The 17,981-nt window shown below is 36.2% G+C and overlaps 1 protein-coding gene across 3 annotated transcripts; it reads left to right on the top strand.

Moving 5' to 3' along the window:
• The first annotated feature begins 1,599 nt into the window (after nt 1-1,599).
• ZMYM1 (zinc finger MYM-type containing 1) lies at nt 1,600-16,976 on the top strand. Of its 3 annotated transcripts, none has more exons than XM_007453844.1 (9): nt 1,600-1,695; nt 2,814-2,886; nt 3,091-3,340; nt 9,761-9,935; nt 10,025-10,237; nt 12,922-13,075; nt 14,015-14,098; nt 14,278-14,315; nt 14,670-16,976. In XM_007453844.1, the coding sequence occupies exons 1-9, from the start codon at nt 1,600-1,602 to the stop codon at nt 16,974-16,976; spliced, it is 3,390 nt and encodes a 1,129-aa protein (XP_007453906.1). The 3 variants fall into 3 exon arrangements, with proteins under 3 accessions (XP_007453906.1, XP_007453905.1, XP_007453907.1); XM_007453843.1 differs by having other exon boundaries at nt 13,961-14,098; XM_007453845.1 differs by lacking the exon at nt 10,025-10,237 and having other exon boundaries at nt 13,961-14,098.
• The last annotated feature ends 1,005 nt before the right edge of the window (nt 16,977-17,981 follow it).

Here is a 17,981-nt window from a genome sequence, read left to right as displayed (position 1 = left end):
GGGGGGGCATTAAGTATAATGGGAAAATAGCTTCAAGACATAATTAAAAGGTATATTTGACCTAATTTGGTGATTAGATGTGGGAGAAGAGGCGTTTACGACTGTCCCTAGATTTCTGGCTTGGGAAATTGAGTATATACCATAGTGTCATTTCCCAAGAAAGGGAACATGTGTAAAGTAGGTTTATGTGGATAATATAAGAATATGATTTTAAATCTCCTGGATTTGAGGGACCTGTAGAACATACAAGTGGAGATATTTAATAGGCAATTGGGTATATGGGCTAGAGCTTAGGTATGTAGGGGAAAAATAGCCTATAGATGATAGTTGAATCCCACGTTGTGCCCATAGAGCAAGCAAGAAGAGTTCTGAGGAATTGTGCTTTGGAGGAACACAGATATTCAGAAGCAGGTGAAATAAATGTTTGAGAAAAAGACTGGCAAAGAAGTAGGAGGAGAAATAGGTCTTGGAGTCTTAACAGTCAGGGAAGGAGAGGGACTTCCCTGGTGGTCCATTGGTAAAGAATCCGCCTTCCAATGCACGAGACATGGGTTGGATCCCTGGTTGGGGAACTAAGATCCCACGTGCTGCGGGGCAACTAAGCTCACGCACCACAAGTACTGAGCTTGCGCACTTCAAGGAGAGAGACCGCATGCCACAAACTACAGAACCTGTGTGCTCTGGAGCCTATGCGCCACAACAAAGAGCCCGCACCGCAACGAAAGATCCTGCAGCCTCAACAAAGACCCCTGCATGCCACAACTAAGACCTGACGCAGCCAAACAAATAAAGAAAATAAAAGAAATCCTTCGCCTTTTAAAAAAAAAAAAAGTCAAGGAAGGAGAGAATTTCAAAGACAAGTGAAGGAACAGTCAGAGTGAGGACAGTAGCTTTAGAAATTTTTGAATGTATTTAAATGATTCTATGAGAGAAACCAATAAGGAGGGGAAGAGGAGACCTGAGGGAATAGAAATAGAAACTAGTCTCTATGCAAGAAAAAAGCATAAAGGTTTATCTACTGGAAAAGTGTAGAAAGCAAAGCTATATTGGGGAGTAATGGATGAGGGAAGGAAGCTAGTGTTGTGAAAGAACGTTTTGTGCTTCCAGAAAATTACTATATTTGAAGGGACTAATGTTTAAAAATCAGATTCTTGAGACTTCCCTGGTGGTGCAGTGGTTAAGAATCCACCTGCCAATGCAGGGGACACAGGTTCAATCCCTGGTCCAGAAAGATACCACATGCTGCAGAGCCAACTAAGCCCGTGCGCCACAACTACAGAGCCTGCTCTCTAGAGCCCTCAAGCCACAACTACTGAGCCCACACACACAACTACTGAAGCCCGCACGCCTAGAGCCCGTGATGTGCAACAAAAGAAGCCACCACAACGAGAAGCCCACACACCACAACAAAGAGTAGCCCCCGCTCACCGCAACTAGACAGAAAGCCTGCGTGCAGCAACAAAGACCCAACACAGCCAAAATAAATAAAATTAAAATCAGACTCTTTATCAGTTCGTATTTTATTTTAGGAATCTGGATACTGTTCTCCAAGAAAAAACCCATTAGTTTGGAACTGGAGGATTTCTTTGCATCAGTAAGATGAAAGAATCAACAACAGATGGTGAATGTGACAAGGCAGTGGCACCACAACTGAAGAGGCTAGATGAAATTAAGGCAGAACCTGACAATGCTCAGGTAAATATTTTACCTTATTTTCTATTTTCTAGAGTAGCATTTAATTATAAATTTTAGTTATGCAGGTGCTGGTTTATCAGTTGAAAATCTTAATTCCTTCCCCAAAGCAGTTGACCAAGTAACAACAGGGTGTGCAGTAAGTGCTGTAGTGAGCATATGCAAGAATATGAGAGAAGGTTGCACTGTTTGGAAGTGGGTTTCGGGGTTGATAAAAGGATTGCTTAGGGTATTATGGGCCTAACTGAGGTTAACACATTTTTGTTTTCATTTTTCTTAACTTGAAACAATACAAATAATTAGTTATATGTTTTTATGCTACTGTCTCTATTAAGTAGTAGAATTATTTAGTACATTTTAAATTCTTAGAATTTTTCTTTATTATTTGTTTATCCAAATTAGTTTCATATTTATCCTTAAACAACTTTAAACATGTCAAATGCTAAAGAACCTATAAAGGAAAAACTGAATCAAGCTGTGAGTGTTTTGTAAGTAGGGCCAAATTTCCTTAGAATGTTTATATATGAACCAGCTGAAATTTATAGTGAAATGAAAAGTAATTTCATTTTTAATTAATTTCTAGTATTCTGTTTAGAAATAGCTAAAGTAAATCAATACCAAGTAAGGGTATGACTCCCATTGAGTTGGTGACAATGGGAATATTGTCCATCTAGGAAGTACCCGTTGCTCCTTCAGCCCATGGACATTCAAAGACATAGATCAAGTTTAGGTAGATTGCCTGCTGTTCTGAAAAAAATCCTCCTTCGTAAGACTCATTCAGCCTAACCTAACAATTTTTGTGTTTAAGGACTTTATGAAGACAATTAGCTATTGGTGATCAGAACAAGAAAGGAAAATAGGTATCATTGAGTATGTCTACTCTCTTTTTGTAGTAGCTAGTGAGGGACTATGTTAACAAACATTTATAAAGTCATATCTAGGTACAGTAGAAAATATTGTAGTAATTGATGGGTGTTATCAGCCAAAGGTCACCAAACGGGTAGTGCTTACTTATGTACCATGGTTCAATTCAATTATGCAATTCACTGAACAGACTTGAGCATAATAAATCATTTTCTATTGATTGACTGGTCGTTTTCATTATTTTTCAACTCTTTTAGGAGTATTGTCAAGCCCAACAGCCCAAAACTCAGGAGAATGACCTGAAAATAAACACTACATTTTCAGACAATGGTAATAGAATTACTTAAGTTAATCATATTTATTCTGACCAATGTGATAGCCAGTTTATTCTGCTTTTTTAGAATGCCTTTGAATAGTGCCTTGATTGTTTTGGGTCTCAAGTCCAAGAGAAGTAACCTCTATGAGATAATGGAAGAATGCATACTTAATTTTATGTGAATACTAATTTTTTTCCTTCCTGTTTTGTGTTTATAGCTTCTCAGATGACTACAGGCATTCAGCTTTCTCTGGCATCATCTGGCATGAATAAGATGCTTCCCTCAGTTTCAACCACAGCTATTCAGGTTTCCTGTTCTGGCTGTAAAAAAATTCTTCAAAAGGGGCAAACTGCTTATCAGAGGAAAGGGTCTACTCAGCTTTTCTGCTCCACACCGTGCATCACTGAATACATTTCATCTCTCAATTCACCAGCTCTTCCGAAGAGAACTTGTTCAAACTGCTCAAAGTATATAATTTTAAATTATGGCCCCCTTTACCTCCCTACATAGATCTTGATCAGAATCTTGGTTGTAATTTTCTGCGTGGTTTTTTTTTTTTTGCGGTACGCGGGCCTCTCACTGCTGTGGCTCCTCCCGCTGCAGAGCACGGGCTCCGGACGCGCAGGCCCAGCGGCCATGGCTCACGGGCCCAGCCGCTCCGCGGCACGTGGGATCCTCCCGAACCAGGGCACGAACCCGCGTCCCCCGCATCGGCAGGCGGACTCCCAACCACTGCGCCACCAGGGAAGCCCCTGCGTGGTTTTTTCTTTTCTTTTTTTTTTTCTGAAGACGTTATCACCTTGGTTTAGGTAAAAGAAGCTACTTCTGCTTTTAGTTTCTCTAATAGATTCTTCAGAAATAGTTTTTTTTAATCAAGAGATTTCCAGAAATTAAAATGATAGGAGCTGTGTTTCTCTTCACCTTTAAATAATGACTTCTGAAACTTATTTTCCTATTCTTTTCATTTGAAATTCTCTGTAAGTGGGGTTATCGCGTGCCCATTATATTTTATCATTTAACTGTATAGTGAGCAGCCTACTAAAAATTTATTTACTCATATAACAGTTATTTTTTTGACCTTCCAAGGTGTAAAGTTATTTAATGTTTCTCTTGTAATGGCAAGTGAAGTAGTTTAATTGTTTTGAAAAATTGAATAGCCTGAGGTAAACATAGATGGATGTGTGTAATCATTTTACGTTTTCTGCGAACTGTTATTGGCGTCTTCTTTGCTAACGTTTTTACATATGTAAAGCAATTTAGATGAGAAGAAAGGAAGTAGTAGTGATTTCATAATGTCCAGAACTTTGAACACTGTGCTAAGATGTCTAAAGGATCAGTGCTTTGAGAGTCCCATCATATTATAATTCTGGTTTGTTAGTACTCACTAAATGCTAGTGTTATGTTTTAAATGTCTTTGTTTCAGAACAAGAAAACGCATAGGCTACCAATTTTGCCAGTAAATATAAATTCCTTTCAGACAATATCTTGTTTTGGAATCAGATTGCCACAATTTGAATCTTGCTTCCTCAATTTACATTTTGCTACTCTGTGTGATCCCTGAGCAACTATACAGCATCATCATTTGGGAGCTTGTTAAAAATGCAGAATCTCTGGTGTCACCCAGGCCTATAGAATCAGAACTACATTTATCCCCAAATGATTCATATATGTGCTAAAGTTCGAAAAGCATTGAGAACTTCTTTTTTAGTATTCCCATCTATTTTGTTAAATGTACGTAAGAATTTTGATCATTAAATAATATATTTAAGTAATCAGAACAATATTTGCATGTAATAAGAACCCAGTAAATGTTGGCTGTCACTATTATTCTCTTAACAAACTCACATACCCTTTATACTGGATGCTTCAGCTCCTCATTTGGCTGCTGCTTCAGGAGTTAACCTTTGCTTCAAGTCTTCCTCCCCAGAACTCTACTTAACTTTCTTTTGTGCTTTGTAAACCCTTTAACACTATACTTTGTCCTTTTTCTTTTTTGCCGTGGGCTATATGGCACTCTCTTCAGCATGCTTTCTTTCTCTGCAGAATCATAAAACTGGAAGGGACCTTAGAGATCATCCAGTCCAAATATTTTCTTTTGGTTTTGAGGAAACTGAGGCTCTGAGAAGTTAAAGTATCATGTTGCTGTGTTTGGAGTTTACCCATTACACATCTTCAGCGGAGCTCCCAGACAGATTGAAAAGGCTGAAGCAGGAAAGATTTAGTGTGTAAGTTGTTCTCGAAGGCAAAGAAATCCAATATGAACAAAGCATGAAATAAGTTTTACTTCCTTTGGAATGAAAATGTTTTGATAGAAAATACTATTTTATAGGTTGGTGGAAAGGTGGTACAGTGATGTGTAGGCTGCGAGAGGCTGTCCATTGTTCAGAGTAACCTTTACTGTTTTCAGAACTTTTTACTGTACATTCATTAGCCTCTTGTATTAGTTATGTAGTTCTCAAGATTTTAGCTAATTATCAGTTGAGGTTTTTGATGAGGTTTTTTTTTAATAGCAGTGATTTTAAATTTGTTCTGAGTCGCTATAGGTTTTTTTTTTAATTGAAGTATAGTTGATTTACAGTGTTGTGTTAGAGTCAATGTAGTTTTTATTCTGTTTCATGAACCAAATGAAAGATAACTTTGAAAATGACATTTTAAGTCATGTTAGAAAGATAAGACTGTTCTTTTGAGAGCTATGTATTTAAGTGTACTTCTGTACTTCTGTATCCCAATTGAAGCTAACCAGAGGTCCTGAAAGAAATTAGTGGAGTTTAAAATAGGCCTATGCACTAATGATGTAACATTTATTTGTAGGAAAGTTGTTCAGACCTGTGCTCAGCCTTTGGTTAAGCTAATTTTAGGCACTTTTAACAAAATTCATTTTTGATTTTTTTTTTTTCTTTAAATAAGGCCTTAGTAGATTAGAAGCTAGCAGTCTAATATGCTAATAGCAGTAAAAGCCAATAAGCATTTTCAGACTTCAGTGCTCCTGCCAGTGCTATTTCTTCTGCCTTCCTTCCCATCCGGCTAATTTCTTACTATCTTAAAGGTCTGCCTCAAATATCTGTACCCTTTGTCTATTCCCATACCATTCTTTCCTCTTATTCCCCCCAGCCACCCAGATAATTGTTCCATGGTCTGTGTTTCCATAGTGTTCATAACTCCCAAAACATTGATTGTAAAATTAATGTTATTAAAGAATTGATAATGCTACAGTTAGACTATGAACCTCTTGACATTAGGGACCAGATTGTACTCATTTTTATGTCCCCAAGGCCTAAACACTGCTTGGTACACAGTGAATCTTATAAAAAATTTTGTCACAACTCAGATACTGCATGTAGAGCTACATCTTAAGCCAGTAAAATGACTGGTGTTGTGATAATGAAAATTAACCTGTAATTTTGGTGCTGTTTAAGGAGGCAGAAAGATTATAGTACAGATAGTCCCTAACTTACAGTTGTGCTACATAATGATTTTTCGACTTTACAGCAGTGCTAAAGCGATACACATTCAGTAGAAACCTACTTCGAATTTTGAATTTTGTTCTTTTGCTGGGCTAGTATGATAGTATGCAGTATGATACTCTCATGCCGGGCAGCGGCAGTGAGCCCCACCTCCCAGTCAGCCACGTGATCACAAGGGTAAACAACCCATACACTTAAAATCATTCTGTACAACCATTCTGTTTTTCATGTTTAGTACCATATTCAATAAACCACATGATATGTTCATCACTTTATTATAAAATAGGCTTTGTGTTAGATGATTTTACCCAAATGTAAGCTAAGGTAAGTGTTCTGAGCACCTTTAAGGTAGACTAGGCTAAGCTATGGTGTTCTGTAGGTTAGGTGTATTAAATGTGTCTTTGACTTAACGATATTTTCAATTTAAGATGGGTTTATCTGGACGTAACCCCATTGTAAGTCAAGGAAGATTTGTACACTAAAAATTTGTAAATATTGAGGTTTAAAATAGTGTTGATTTCAGGAGTATTTCATCTGGAAAACTATTATCCTGAAAGATTGATATTCTGAGGGATCTAGGTAGCCAGATATCTTGGTATTTCCTGTAGTAGCAGTTCTCACATTTTCTGGTTTCTGGACCCCTTTACAATCTTAAAAATTTTTGAAGACCCAAAGAGCTTTAGTTTATGTAGCTTACATCTACCTATACATATATTGTGTTAGAAATTAAAACTGAGGAATTTTTAACTATTAACTCATTTAAAAGTAATAAACTCTGCATGTTGACCTAAATTTTTTTTTTTGAATAATAGCGTTTTTTTAAATTTAGGAGAAATTTTAAGAAAAATTTAGTGAGCACTGTTTTATTAGTTTTGCAAACTGCTTTACTGTCTGGCTGGCTTCTCATATCTGCTTCTGCATTCACTTGGTTATAAAATGTTGTTTTGGTTGAAGTCTGAAGAAAAGCTGACCTTACAAATAAGTATTTGGAAAAGGGAAGAGTGTTTTAATAGCATTTCATATAATTGTGGAAGTTCTTTGATACTACAGTTTTCTTAAAAGATACTACAGTTTCTTAAAGGTTAGTTACAATGTGGAATCTGAAGCCATATCAATGAATTTTTTGTACTGTCACGTTAAAATTTATTGGTCTAGGGCTTCCCTGGTGGCGCAGTGTTTGAGAGTCCGCCTGCCGATGCAGGGGACACGGGTTCGTGCCCTGCTCTGGGAAGATCCCACATGCCGCGGAGCGGCTGCGCCCATGAGCCATGGCCGCTGACTCTGCGTATCCGGAGCCTTTGCTCCGCAACAGGAGAGGCCACAACAGTGAGAGGCCCGCGTACCGCAAAAAAAAAAAAAAAAAAAAAAAAATGTATTGGTCTATTTGTACTTTGAATTGTTCTTCTACCCACAACTGATTTTTGCTTCATGCTATCATCATGTGGAAAATATTGATTCCCTGAGGTATGCAGATCTAAATGTTGTCGTGTTTCATTATGCAGTATTTTAAAAATCACATTTAAAAAAAAATCACTAATCTCACCAAGAAAGTCTACATATTAGGAAGCTATCAAGCTGGAGGTTTTCCAAAGTTCTAATTTTCAGTGAAAGCTCATATTTTACCATTGGCAATAACTACTGCCAGTTGTTTTCCTTGGGGTAACAGTCTTACTTTATTCATTTTTGAGAAAATATCTGCCAGATACCTACTTCTGGTTAATAGTTTCCCTGATAGTCATTCTTTGAAGTAAATAGGTATTCCATGAAAAAAGTAGCTAACTCAGTTATTTATTTGTTTGTTTGTTTATGGCTGTGTTGGGTGTTTGTTGCTGCGCATGGGCTTTCTCTAGTTGTGGCGAGCAGGGGCTACTCGGGGGCTTCTCTTTGCGGTGGCTTCTCTTGTTGTTTAGCACGGGCTCTAGGCACTTGGGCTTCAGTAGCTGTGGCATGTGGGTTCTAGAGCACAGGCTCAGTAGTTGTGGCGCACGGACTTAGTTGCTCTGTGGCATGTGGGATCTTCCCGGACCAGGGCTCGAACCCATGCCCCCTACATTGGCAGTCAGATTCTTAACCACTATACCACCAGGGAGGTCCCCTAAATCAGGTTTTAACTCTTAACATTCCTACATGAGATTTTCCTTGAAACAACCATCATACTTTGGTGTGCAGGAGAAATAATTTATGCCTACGTCCCCTTTCATCTCACAGAATATTAAAAAGATGTACTGAAGGATTGAGTTTTAATAAAGTAAATAACTTACAACAAATTCATGGTTGTGAATAGTGCAAATACTGGTACCTTTTGGCGTCACTGCCTTGATTTATGCTAAATAAGGCTCTGGCAGTTTTACCCACCATCGCTTTTTTTTTTCCTCCCAATTTATTGAGGTGAAATTTATATAACAAAAACCATTTCAGTACCGTTTAGTACATTCACAGTATTGTACAACTACCACCTCTATCTAGTTCCAAAACATTTCTATCATCCCAAAGTAAAATGCGTTATCTGTTAAGGAGTTTCTCCCCATTCCCCTATCTTCACTCCCCTCAACCCCTGGCAACCACCAATCTGCATTCTATCTATGGATTTATCTATTATGAATATTTTATATAAACGGAATCACAACATTTGACCTTTTATGTCTGGCTTCTTTCCCTTAGCATAGTGTTTTCAAGATTCATTCATGTTGTGGCATGTGTATCAGTACTTCATTCTTTTTTTTTATAGCCAAATAATATACCACAATTTGTTTATCCATTCATTTGTTGATGAACATTTAGGCTGTTGGTATGTGTTGTAACTGTTAGGAACCCTTGTGTACATGTACTTTTTTGAGTACTTTTTTTCAGTTTTTTGGGGTATATACCTAGGAGTGGAATTGCAGGGGCCCACCGTTGCTTTTGCACCATCCGTTCAAATGTCAGCACAGTGAAAAAGGCAAATAACATGTTAATATTATGAAAATCGTTTTGATCCTGTGGACCTCCTGAAAGTATCTGGAGAATCCCCAGCAATTTGTAGATCAAACTTCTAAATCCTCTGTCTTGTAGATTCCAAAGTTTGTCAGGTATGAATATGTGATTTCTCATCATCATTCTATAATCACTAGCACCAACTAATACAGGCAAGGTAATCCTCAAACTGTACTATCAGATGTGTTTATAATCCTTAACGTTATAGATGAAGAAATTAACATTTAGGGAATATAAATGACTTAATCACTGTAACTTAATGTAAGTGATAGAACTAGATACCCAATTCAGGTTTTCTTATTTCAAGGCTGATATTCCTGCTATTTCACAGTTCTTCAGGTAAATGAAACAACAGGGGAGAGGGTTATTTAAGGGAGTGATTTAGCTTATGAAAAGAAAAAAATAATTGTGGTAAAAGAGTTTAATGGTGCTCTTGTTATTTATTTTTAGAGACATTGTAAATCTAAAGGATGTGATCAGTATCCAGCTGGAAGATACTACCACTAGCAAAACTTTTTGCAGCCAATCTTGTCTTTCATCATATGAAGAAAAAAGAAAACCATTTGATACCATATGTACTAATAGCATTCCAGCCAAGTGCAGCATGTGTCAGAAGACTACTGTTGTAAGTTGCAATATTTCTTAACCTTGAGGGACTCTGATTATTCTGCTTAAATATCAGAGTTTTTACTAAGTCTTTTTTTTAAATCCTAGATTCAGTATGAAGTAAAATACCAGAACATGAAACGTAGTCTTTGCAGTAATGCCTGTTTTTCAAAGTTTCACTCTGCTAACAACCTCATCATGAACTGTTGTGAGAACTGTGGAGCTTACTGTTCCACTAGCTCTAGTCTGTTCCATATACTTCACATGGAAGCACAGTCTCATTACTTTAATAGTTCAAAGCGTATTACAGCATATAAGCAGGTATGAATAAAGATCTATTGCATAAAGTGAGGACCTCTCCATTTGAATTTGATTGCATAAGACTCAAATGAAAAATGGAAGATTGAGTTCCTTCCATTAGTTGGTTTGTGAATGTTTCCACTTTAGGAAACTGGCGGTATAGATTTTAGTACCATTGGGAATATTTTTCGTTGGTAAGATGATGAAGGAGATGATATAAAAGACTTCTGACAGTTGTTTTTCACATAACAATTCATAATAAATGCTGCATGGAGATTTTCCTAAAGAATCTCAGGGTGATGATCTTGTCTTGAAGAAAAGGCAATCAGAGGGAAGCTTATTTATAAGTTAGATAGCAAGCATAGCAATAGTCTATTGGTCAGTAGGACTCAACCACAGAAATGTTTTTTATTTTTAATTCCATGTATTTCTTACACCTAAGCAAGGTTAAGATGAATCAAGAATGTCACATGCTTTTTTCTGAATCAGGAGTCCTAGTAGGCAATAAACCAATGAGAAATAATCCCCTATTTCTGATAGGAGAGCCTTGGATGGGTGGCTCTGAGAGCAGAGAAGCTGGCCCTGCTTTGCAGGACTAAGTGAGCTGAACACAATAGTGGTCTGAGCCCCTTTCATGAGGTGGACTGTCCCATGTCTTGCTCGTTCAGGTGACACTTTGAGACCTAATTGTATCCCTATAAATTCTTCCTTAAAAACAAGCAACTGAAGATGGGAGTCTTAACAAGCCCCAGTTCAAATAGGTCATTTGTGAGCCACAGCTTTTCTATGACAGAATGCCCACACCATGAGAGTACCCTGCCTTGGGACCAGAAATGGGAGAACGGAGAGCATAGAACCCTTTGTCTGAAAGCAGTTAATGCTGTTCCTTCTTTTCTTTCTTTACCCCTCACACTCAATAAATAGACCTTCTCCTGTTTTTAAGAGCCTGTATTTGAGTACTCAGTTATTCAGCATATGTGATGGGGCACGGCTTATTTGGCTAGATGAGTTAAGAAGCACCACCTAACACTATGCCCTGCTGCATTTAAGATATTGTGTGATTGTGATAATGTAGAAAATCCATATTGTTAGTGAACTGTAATCAAGAATTAGATTCCCTGGCAGTCCAGTGGTTGGGACTCTGTGCTTTTACTGACAAGGGCCTGGGTTCAATCCCTGGTCAGGGAACTAGGATCCTGCAAGCCGCACAGCGTGGCAAAAAAAAAAAAAAAAAAAATTAGTAAAGCACTCAAACTTTTGAATCCAAAAATGCAAAAATGGGGTGGCTTTTTATTTTAAAAAGTTGATTGGTATAATTGTAATTATTTTGGCCACATCTTTTTTAAAATTAATTAACTTATTTATTTATTTATTTATTGCTGTGTTGGGTCTTCACTGCCACCTGTGGGCTTTCTGTAGTAACGGCAAGCGGGGGCTGCTCACTGCACGTTGTGGTGTGCGGGCTTCTCATTGCGGTGGCTTCTCTTGTTGCGCAGGATGGGCTCTAGGCATGTGGGCTTCAGTAGGTGTGGCACGCAGGCTCAGTAGTTGTGGCACGTGGGCTTAATTGCTCTGCGGCATGTGGGATCTTCCCAGACCAGGACTCGAACTGTGTCCCCTGCATTGGCAGGCAGATTCTTAACCACCAGGGAAGCCCCCAAAATTCTTAAAAGTATAAATTTGTGGGTCAACATACAGGGATACTTTAAATATTGATAGATATTAATGTTTTGTGAATCTTCTCAACCACTGTGCCACCAGGGAAGTCCCTGGCCATATCTTCTTACTAGAGTACATTAGTTAAGTATTAGCTTTCCCACATGAGTAATAAATTAGTTATAAATTATACCACTGTTGTTGGTTAATGTAAATATTGGCGAGTTGTTATATTTCATAAAATATGAAAATTCCTACTAATAAGGGACAAAAATAGTAATTTTCAAAATTACACTCTACTTTTTGTTTCATTGTTCCTTTGCCAATATCCCATTCTTTCCCAGAAAAAGAAAATCTGTGTAAGATATTTTCATTTGTCTTTGCACTTTGTGTACCCCTAAAAGCTGTTCCATTTCATCATTGTCGTTAGTGTTAACTTAGTATTAAGTCCAGGAATGATGGCTCCTGTTTCACCCGAAAGAGTAGGTGGTGAACCTCCCCATTTTCTATCCTTTTCCTTTGCAACCTTACTGCTTACAGAATGCACTATGTTCTGTACCTCTTACTGCTTTCTTACAACGTGCTTGAATTTTCACCATGAAGTTAGGCTAGAAAAACAGTCTTTCCCCACAGCATCTTGTAATGTGTGTTAGGCACCCTTTTTTGGCTCCTCCTTAGCACCAGTAAAAGGCTTTCCTTAGTTGATGCCCAAGTTGGCATTAAAGACAGACCTGTAATTATAAGACTTTTGTTGATTTGTCCAGTTGGCTTTAGTTGCCTGGGATGATGAACATCTTTTATGACCACTTTCTTCATTGCTTGCATATGTATTGTTATAGCTATTAATATACCTGACAAATAATACAAATAGTTACCTAGTAGATTGATCAGTTTCCTTCATTTTAGTCATTACAATCTATAAGTGCCTTTTTTCTGTTTTTTAAGAAAGTGCAGAAATATGACCTCATTGTTATAATATTTCAACTAAGCAATGGTTGTGAGCATATGTCATATACCAGGAATATGAATATTATTTTACTTTCTAACAGAAACCAGCCAAAACACTTACATCTGTTCTTTGCAAATCATTGAAACCCTCAGACGAAATGATTGAGACTACCAATGACTCGGGGAAGACAGAGCTTTTCTGCTCTATTCATTGTTTCTCTGCTTACAGTAAAGCTAAGATGGAATCTTCTACAGGTACTGTTTTTTTAGCAGTTACCAGAGATTTAGTAACTGTTGAAGAATATTACTGCTTTCTTTAATTTATAACCTTGATTCATTTCTAAATTAAACTGACTTAAAAGTCAAAACAATCTAAAACTTGTTTCAAAGAACAGTTTCCAGTATTTTTGCATAAAAGGAAGGCTACTTCATCACCAGAGATTTAATATTTATTTGTAAAGATTGTCATATTAGAATATAGAATCTTCTAGTTAGCCCTGCTTTGTAAAAACAAGGCTATTAGTTACATTTTTCACATGGAGTAGAGCTAGTCACAAATACTTTGATGTTCACTAATAGAAAGGGACAGAGAATCCAGAGCCAACTGTGTATTCTATCAAAGAGCCTCATATAGGGCCAGTGGTGCTAATTTCATAGACAGTGGAATGAATGATTCTCCTGGGGCTTGTGCATCATGCAGACTGGCTTATTATAGAAAGCTCTTTAATACTAGCTTAGACACCAACTCAGCTCCACTCATATTGAGTTTATGAATCCTGGAATGGTTAGAAATGATATGCATTAGGAGATTCTCTAGCAATGTTCTTCATGGGTAATTTCACAGTAAAGATTTGCTTGACAGTTCAAGCAAATAGTATAAAAGGACTGATAAACTGTGTGCAAAGGTAAAAGATATAAAGTGATGGGAAATGTAAATTATCTGTTTAATGTTGTTATTAATCTTATCCTAAAGAATCTGGATATTCCTAAGCCCTAATAAAAATTACTCCAGTACCCACTAATACTTAAAGCAATTATTGATAGATATTTGCGTTATTCGTTGAAACAGTTGTAATTAAACAGTGCTTTCTGATTGATTGATTCTGCCTGGTTTATAAGATACCTTTTAATTTTTATCAGTAAATGTTTCCATGGTGCATGATGCTTCAACAGATCTCCTTTCTCCGAAGAAAGATACAACTCCGGTTATAAGCAATATAGTGTCATTGGCAGATACTCATGAAGCCCTGCCTGTCATGAACTCTGATGTATTACAAGGTAAAAATTGATGTGACGTTCTTTGACATATACACTGTTTTGCCATACTTGATTAGAATATAGAATCTGTCTTTAAGTTTTCTTTTGGTTGCCTAGTATGAAATAAGCAATTATGTAGTTAATGATGCTATTTTATAGATTATGGTATAAGATCTAGAATTTTTGCTTTATTTTGACAGGTACAGTTTCTTCAGTAACAGCAAATGTCGTTGAGGATGTAAGTTTTATTCTTAATTGTTTTTGCTACTGTCTTTTTTAAGCTTTCTTTTTTTAAACATATTGTGCATGTGTGTATTTGAGCATATTCATTCCTGATTTGATCATAGAGCTCAAAAGTGTAGAGCAATAAACACCTTTTGTTATTCACGTTCAGTTTCCCAAATCTCAAGTTTGACTTGAAATTATTAATAAGAATACTAAGTTATAAATAATTGTTAATGTTTCCCCCTAGTGGAGCTCGTACTGTAACTCACCCATTGATTTTTTTGTTATTAGAATGGATATGTTCGATATTTTAATTGATTATTTGAAAACTGTTCAAAGAAATGTTATTTTGTCATTTTCTCCCAAGATTTCTAAGACTTCACCCAGTGAATCAAGTAATGGTGTTGCTAATAGTAATGTGGAACAGCCAAGCCTTGCACCATCTTCGTCAGTACTCAGTCAGCATACAACTGGCTCTAGTATAGAAGTACAAAAAGATCATGTGTCAAACCAAGATGCTACAAACAGTATGAAATCCATGAAAATAAGAGATGGACTACGTCACCCAAAATTTACATCCAAAGTACAAAAAGTTAAAGGTAAATCACGAAGTATTAAAAAATCTTGGTGTTCAAATTTTCAGCAGTTAGAAAACAGTATTAAAAAAGATGTGATATTCTGTTATTCGTGTCAGTTGTTCTGCCAAAAAAAAATTAGCTATGGAGGAGAGTCATTTGCAGCCCAAGGAATTTCCAATTGGAAAAAAACTCTAGAAAAATTCAGAAAGCATGAAAAAAGTGAAATGCATTCAAAGTCATTGCAATTTTGGAGGGAATACCAGTTTTGTGATGAAGCTGTTAATGACAGTGTATCTAATCATTCAAAACAGATTGAGGGAAATAAAAAGTACCTAAAGCTTATAATTGAAAATATTTTATTTCTTGGAAAGCAGTGTTTACTCTTAAGAGGAGATGACCAGTCTGTTTCATCTGTGAATAAAGGCAATTTTTTAGAATTGTTAGAAATCCGAGCAAAAGATAAAGGAGAAGAAATATTTCGACTTATGAATTCACAAGTTGACTTCTACAATAGTACACAAATTCAAAATGATATTATTGAAATAATAAAGACTGAAATGTTAAAAGATATTGTAAATGAGATCAATGTCTCCTCAGCTTTTTCAATAATATGTGATGAAACAACTGATAGTGCCACTAAAGGACAATTCTCAATTTGTGTAAGATACCCACAGAAAACATCAAAGTCTATATTAATTAAAGAAAGATTTTTGGGTTTCATAGATGTTGAAGAGATGACTGGGACCAACTTACACAGGAGTATTAAAACTTACCTGCAGCAAATTGGAGTTGATTTGGATAAAATACGAGGCCAGGCCTATGATAGCACCAGTAACTGGAGGGGAAAATTTAATAAAATTGCAGCAGAATTCAAGAAGGAAGAGCCAAGAGCTTTATACCTGCATTGTTATGCACATTTTTTGGATTTAGCGGTGATTAGGTTTTGCAAAGAAGTAAAAGAGCTCCGAAGTGCTCTAAATACTCTCAGTTCTTTGTTCAACACTATTCATGGGGAAATGTCTGTAAATTTTCAAAACATTTATAAGCTAAGTCAAAACAAAACATGCAAAAAACATACATCACAATCATGTTGGACAGTCCATGATCGTACGTTACTATCTGTGATTGAGGGTCTTCCAGAGGTTATTGAAACACTGGAAGTTCTATCAAACCATTCTTCAAACACAAGTTTATCTGATGAATTGAGTGATTTGTTGGCGTTGGTTTCCAAATTTGAATTTATCTTTTGTTTGAAATTTCTTTATCGAGTACTAAGTGTTACAGGAATTCTTTCCAAAGAGCTTCAAAGTGAAACCATAGACATTTTTTCTTTGTCTTCAAAAATAGAAGCAATTTTGGAATGTTTATCATCTGAAAGAAATGATACTTATTTCAAAACTATCTGGGATGGAGCAGAGGAAGTATGTCAAAAAATAACCTGTAAAGGTTTTGAAGTTGAAAGGCCTTCATTTCAGAAAAGAAGAAAAATTCAGAAAACAATAGATCCTAGCAATTCAGACAGTATGTTTTTTCCTACCTCAACAGAAGAACAATATAAAATTAATATTTATTATCAAGGCTTGGATACTATATTACAAAATTTAAAATTGTGTTTTTCAGAGTTTGATTATTGTAAAATGAAGCAGATTTCAGAACTGTTACTTAAATGGAATGAACCGTTAAATGAAGCAACAGCTAAAGATGTCCAAGAATTTTATAAACTTGATGCAGACATCATCCCAGAACTTAGATTTTATCGGCAATATGCAAAGCTCAACTTTGTCCTAGATTATGATTGCATCAGCTTCAGCAATCTTGGCCATTTGTTTATTCAGCATGGTCTTCACAATAATATTCCTTGCATATCAGTGCTATTATATATTGCTTTGTCTTGGCCAGTTACTTCAGCAAGTGTTGAAAATTCATTTTCTACACTGTCTCGTCTTAAAACATATTTATGTCATACCAGGGGACAAGAAAAGCTTAGTGGCTTAGCCCTAATGGCTGTTGAGCAGGAATTGGTAAATAAACTGATGGAACCTGAAAGACTCAATGGAACTGTGGAAAAGTTTATCCTACAGGTGAAAGAAATATAAAACTTGCTAACTTGAATTTACCTGAAAGAATTTTGTATTTCTGTTGGCTATCAGTTTTTATTTCAAATTTTTGTCTTTTAAGAAAAAAAGTTTTTTCATCAGAACATGTAACATTCACTTGGTTCAAAATTCATGGCACAGAATGATATACAGTGAAAAGTCTCCTTCCCTTTTTTAGTACCCAGTTTCCCCTCCCAGAAGTATTATCTGTTTTTTCAATATCCTTCTGGAGATACTTAACCATGAATGTACTGCGCAGTGCACATGTTCTTCAGCTTGCCGTTTTCACTTAACGTGATTTTTTGAGATTGTCCCATATCAGTACATAGAGTTTCTTGATTCTTTTTTTAATAACTGCGTAAGATTTAATTGTATGGATGTACCATAATATATTGGAGCAGTCCCTACTGACAAACATTTTCTTTCCAGTCTCTTACTCTTGCAAATAATGCTGCATTTAATAACCGTGTACATAGGTCATGTTGCACATTAGTGAGTTGCTGTGAGATAAAATTTTAAACTGAAGTTATTAGGTCAGAAGACTTGTACATTTTTATTTTTCATAGATATTGGCAAATTGCTTTCTATAAGGATTGTATCATTTTATACTCCCACCAACGTGTGAGAGTTCCTATTTCCTCGAATCTTTTATAAAGTATTAACAAACATTTTGATCTTGGCCAGTCTGTTAGTTGAATAATGATATGTTAATCTCTGTGGAGATTAAATCTCAGTAGAATTTTTTATTTTCACTTAAAAATAAGGTTGCGTATCTGCTTGAGCCATTTGTATTTCCTTTTCTGTGAAACCTCATATATTAAACATTAAAACTCTAAATATTGCTGTGGTTTTGGCTGACTTAGCTGGATGACACAATAGGAATTCCTAATCTACTTTATGAAAATACGACTAATTTTCAAATAATTCTGAAAGAAAGAACTCTTTCTGTCTTAACACTTTAGAAAAGTTTAGATAACAAGGGAAATGTGTTCCTCAGAGATTTGA

The sequence above is a fragment of the Lipotes vexillifer genome, unplaced genomic scaffold, assembly GCF_000442215.2.
Source record: "Lipotes vexillifer unplaced genomic scaffold, Lipotes_vexillifer_v1.1 scaffold213, whole genome shotgun sequence".
Classification (NCBI taxonomy): Eukaryota; Metazoa; Chordata; class Mammalia; order Artiodactyla; family Lipotidae; genus Lipotes; species Lipotes vexillifer.
Note: the sequence above shows the minus strand (reverse complement) of the source record. Positions and strands in the feature narration are given on the sequence as shown.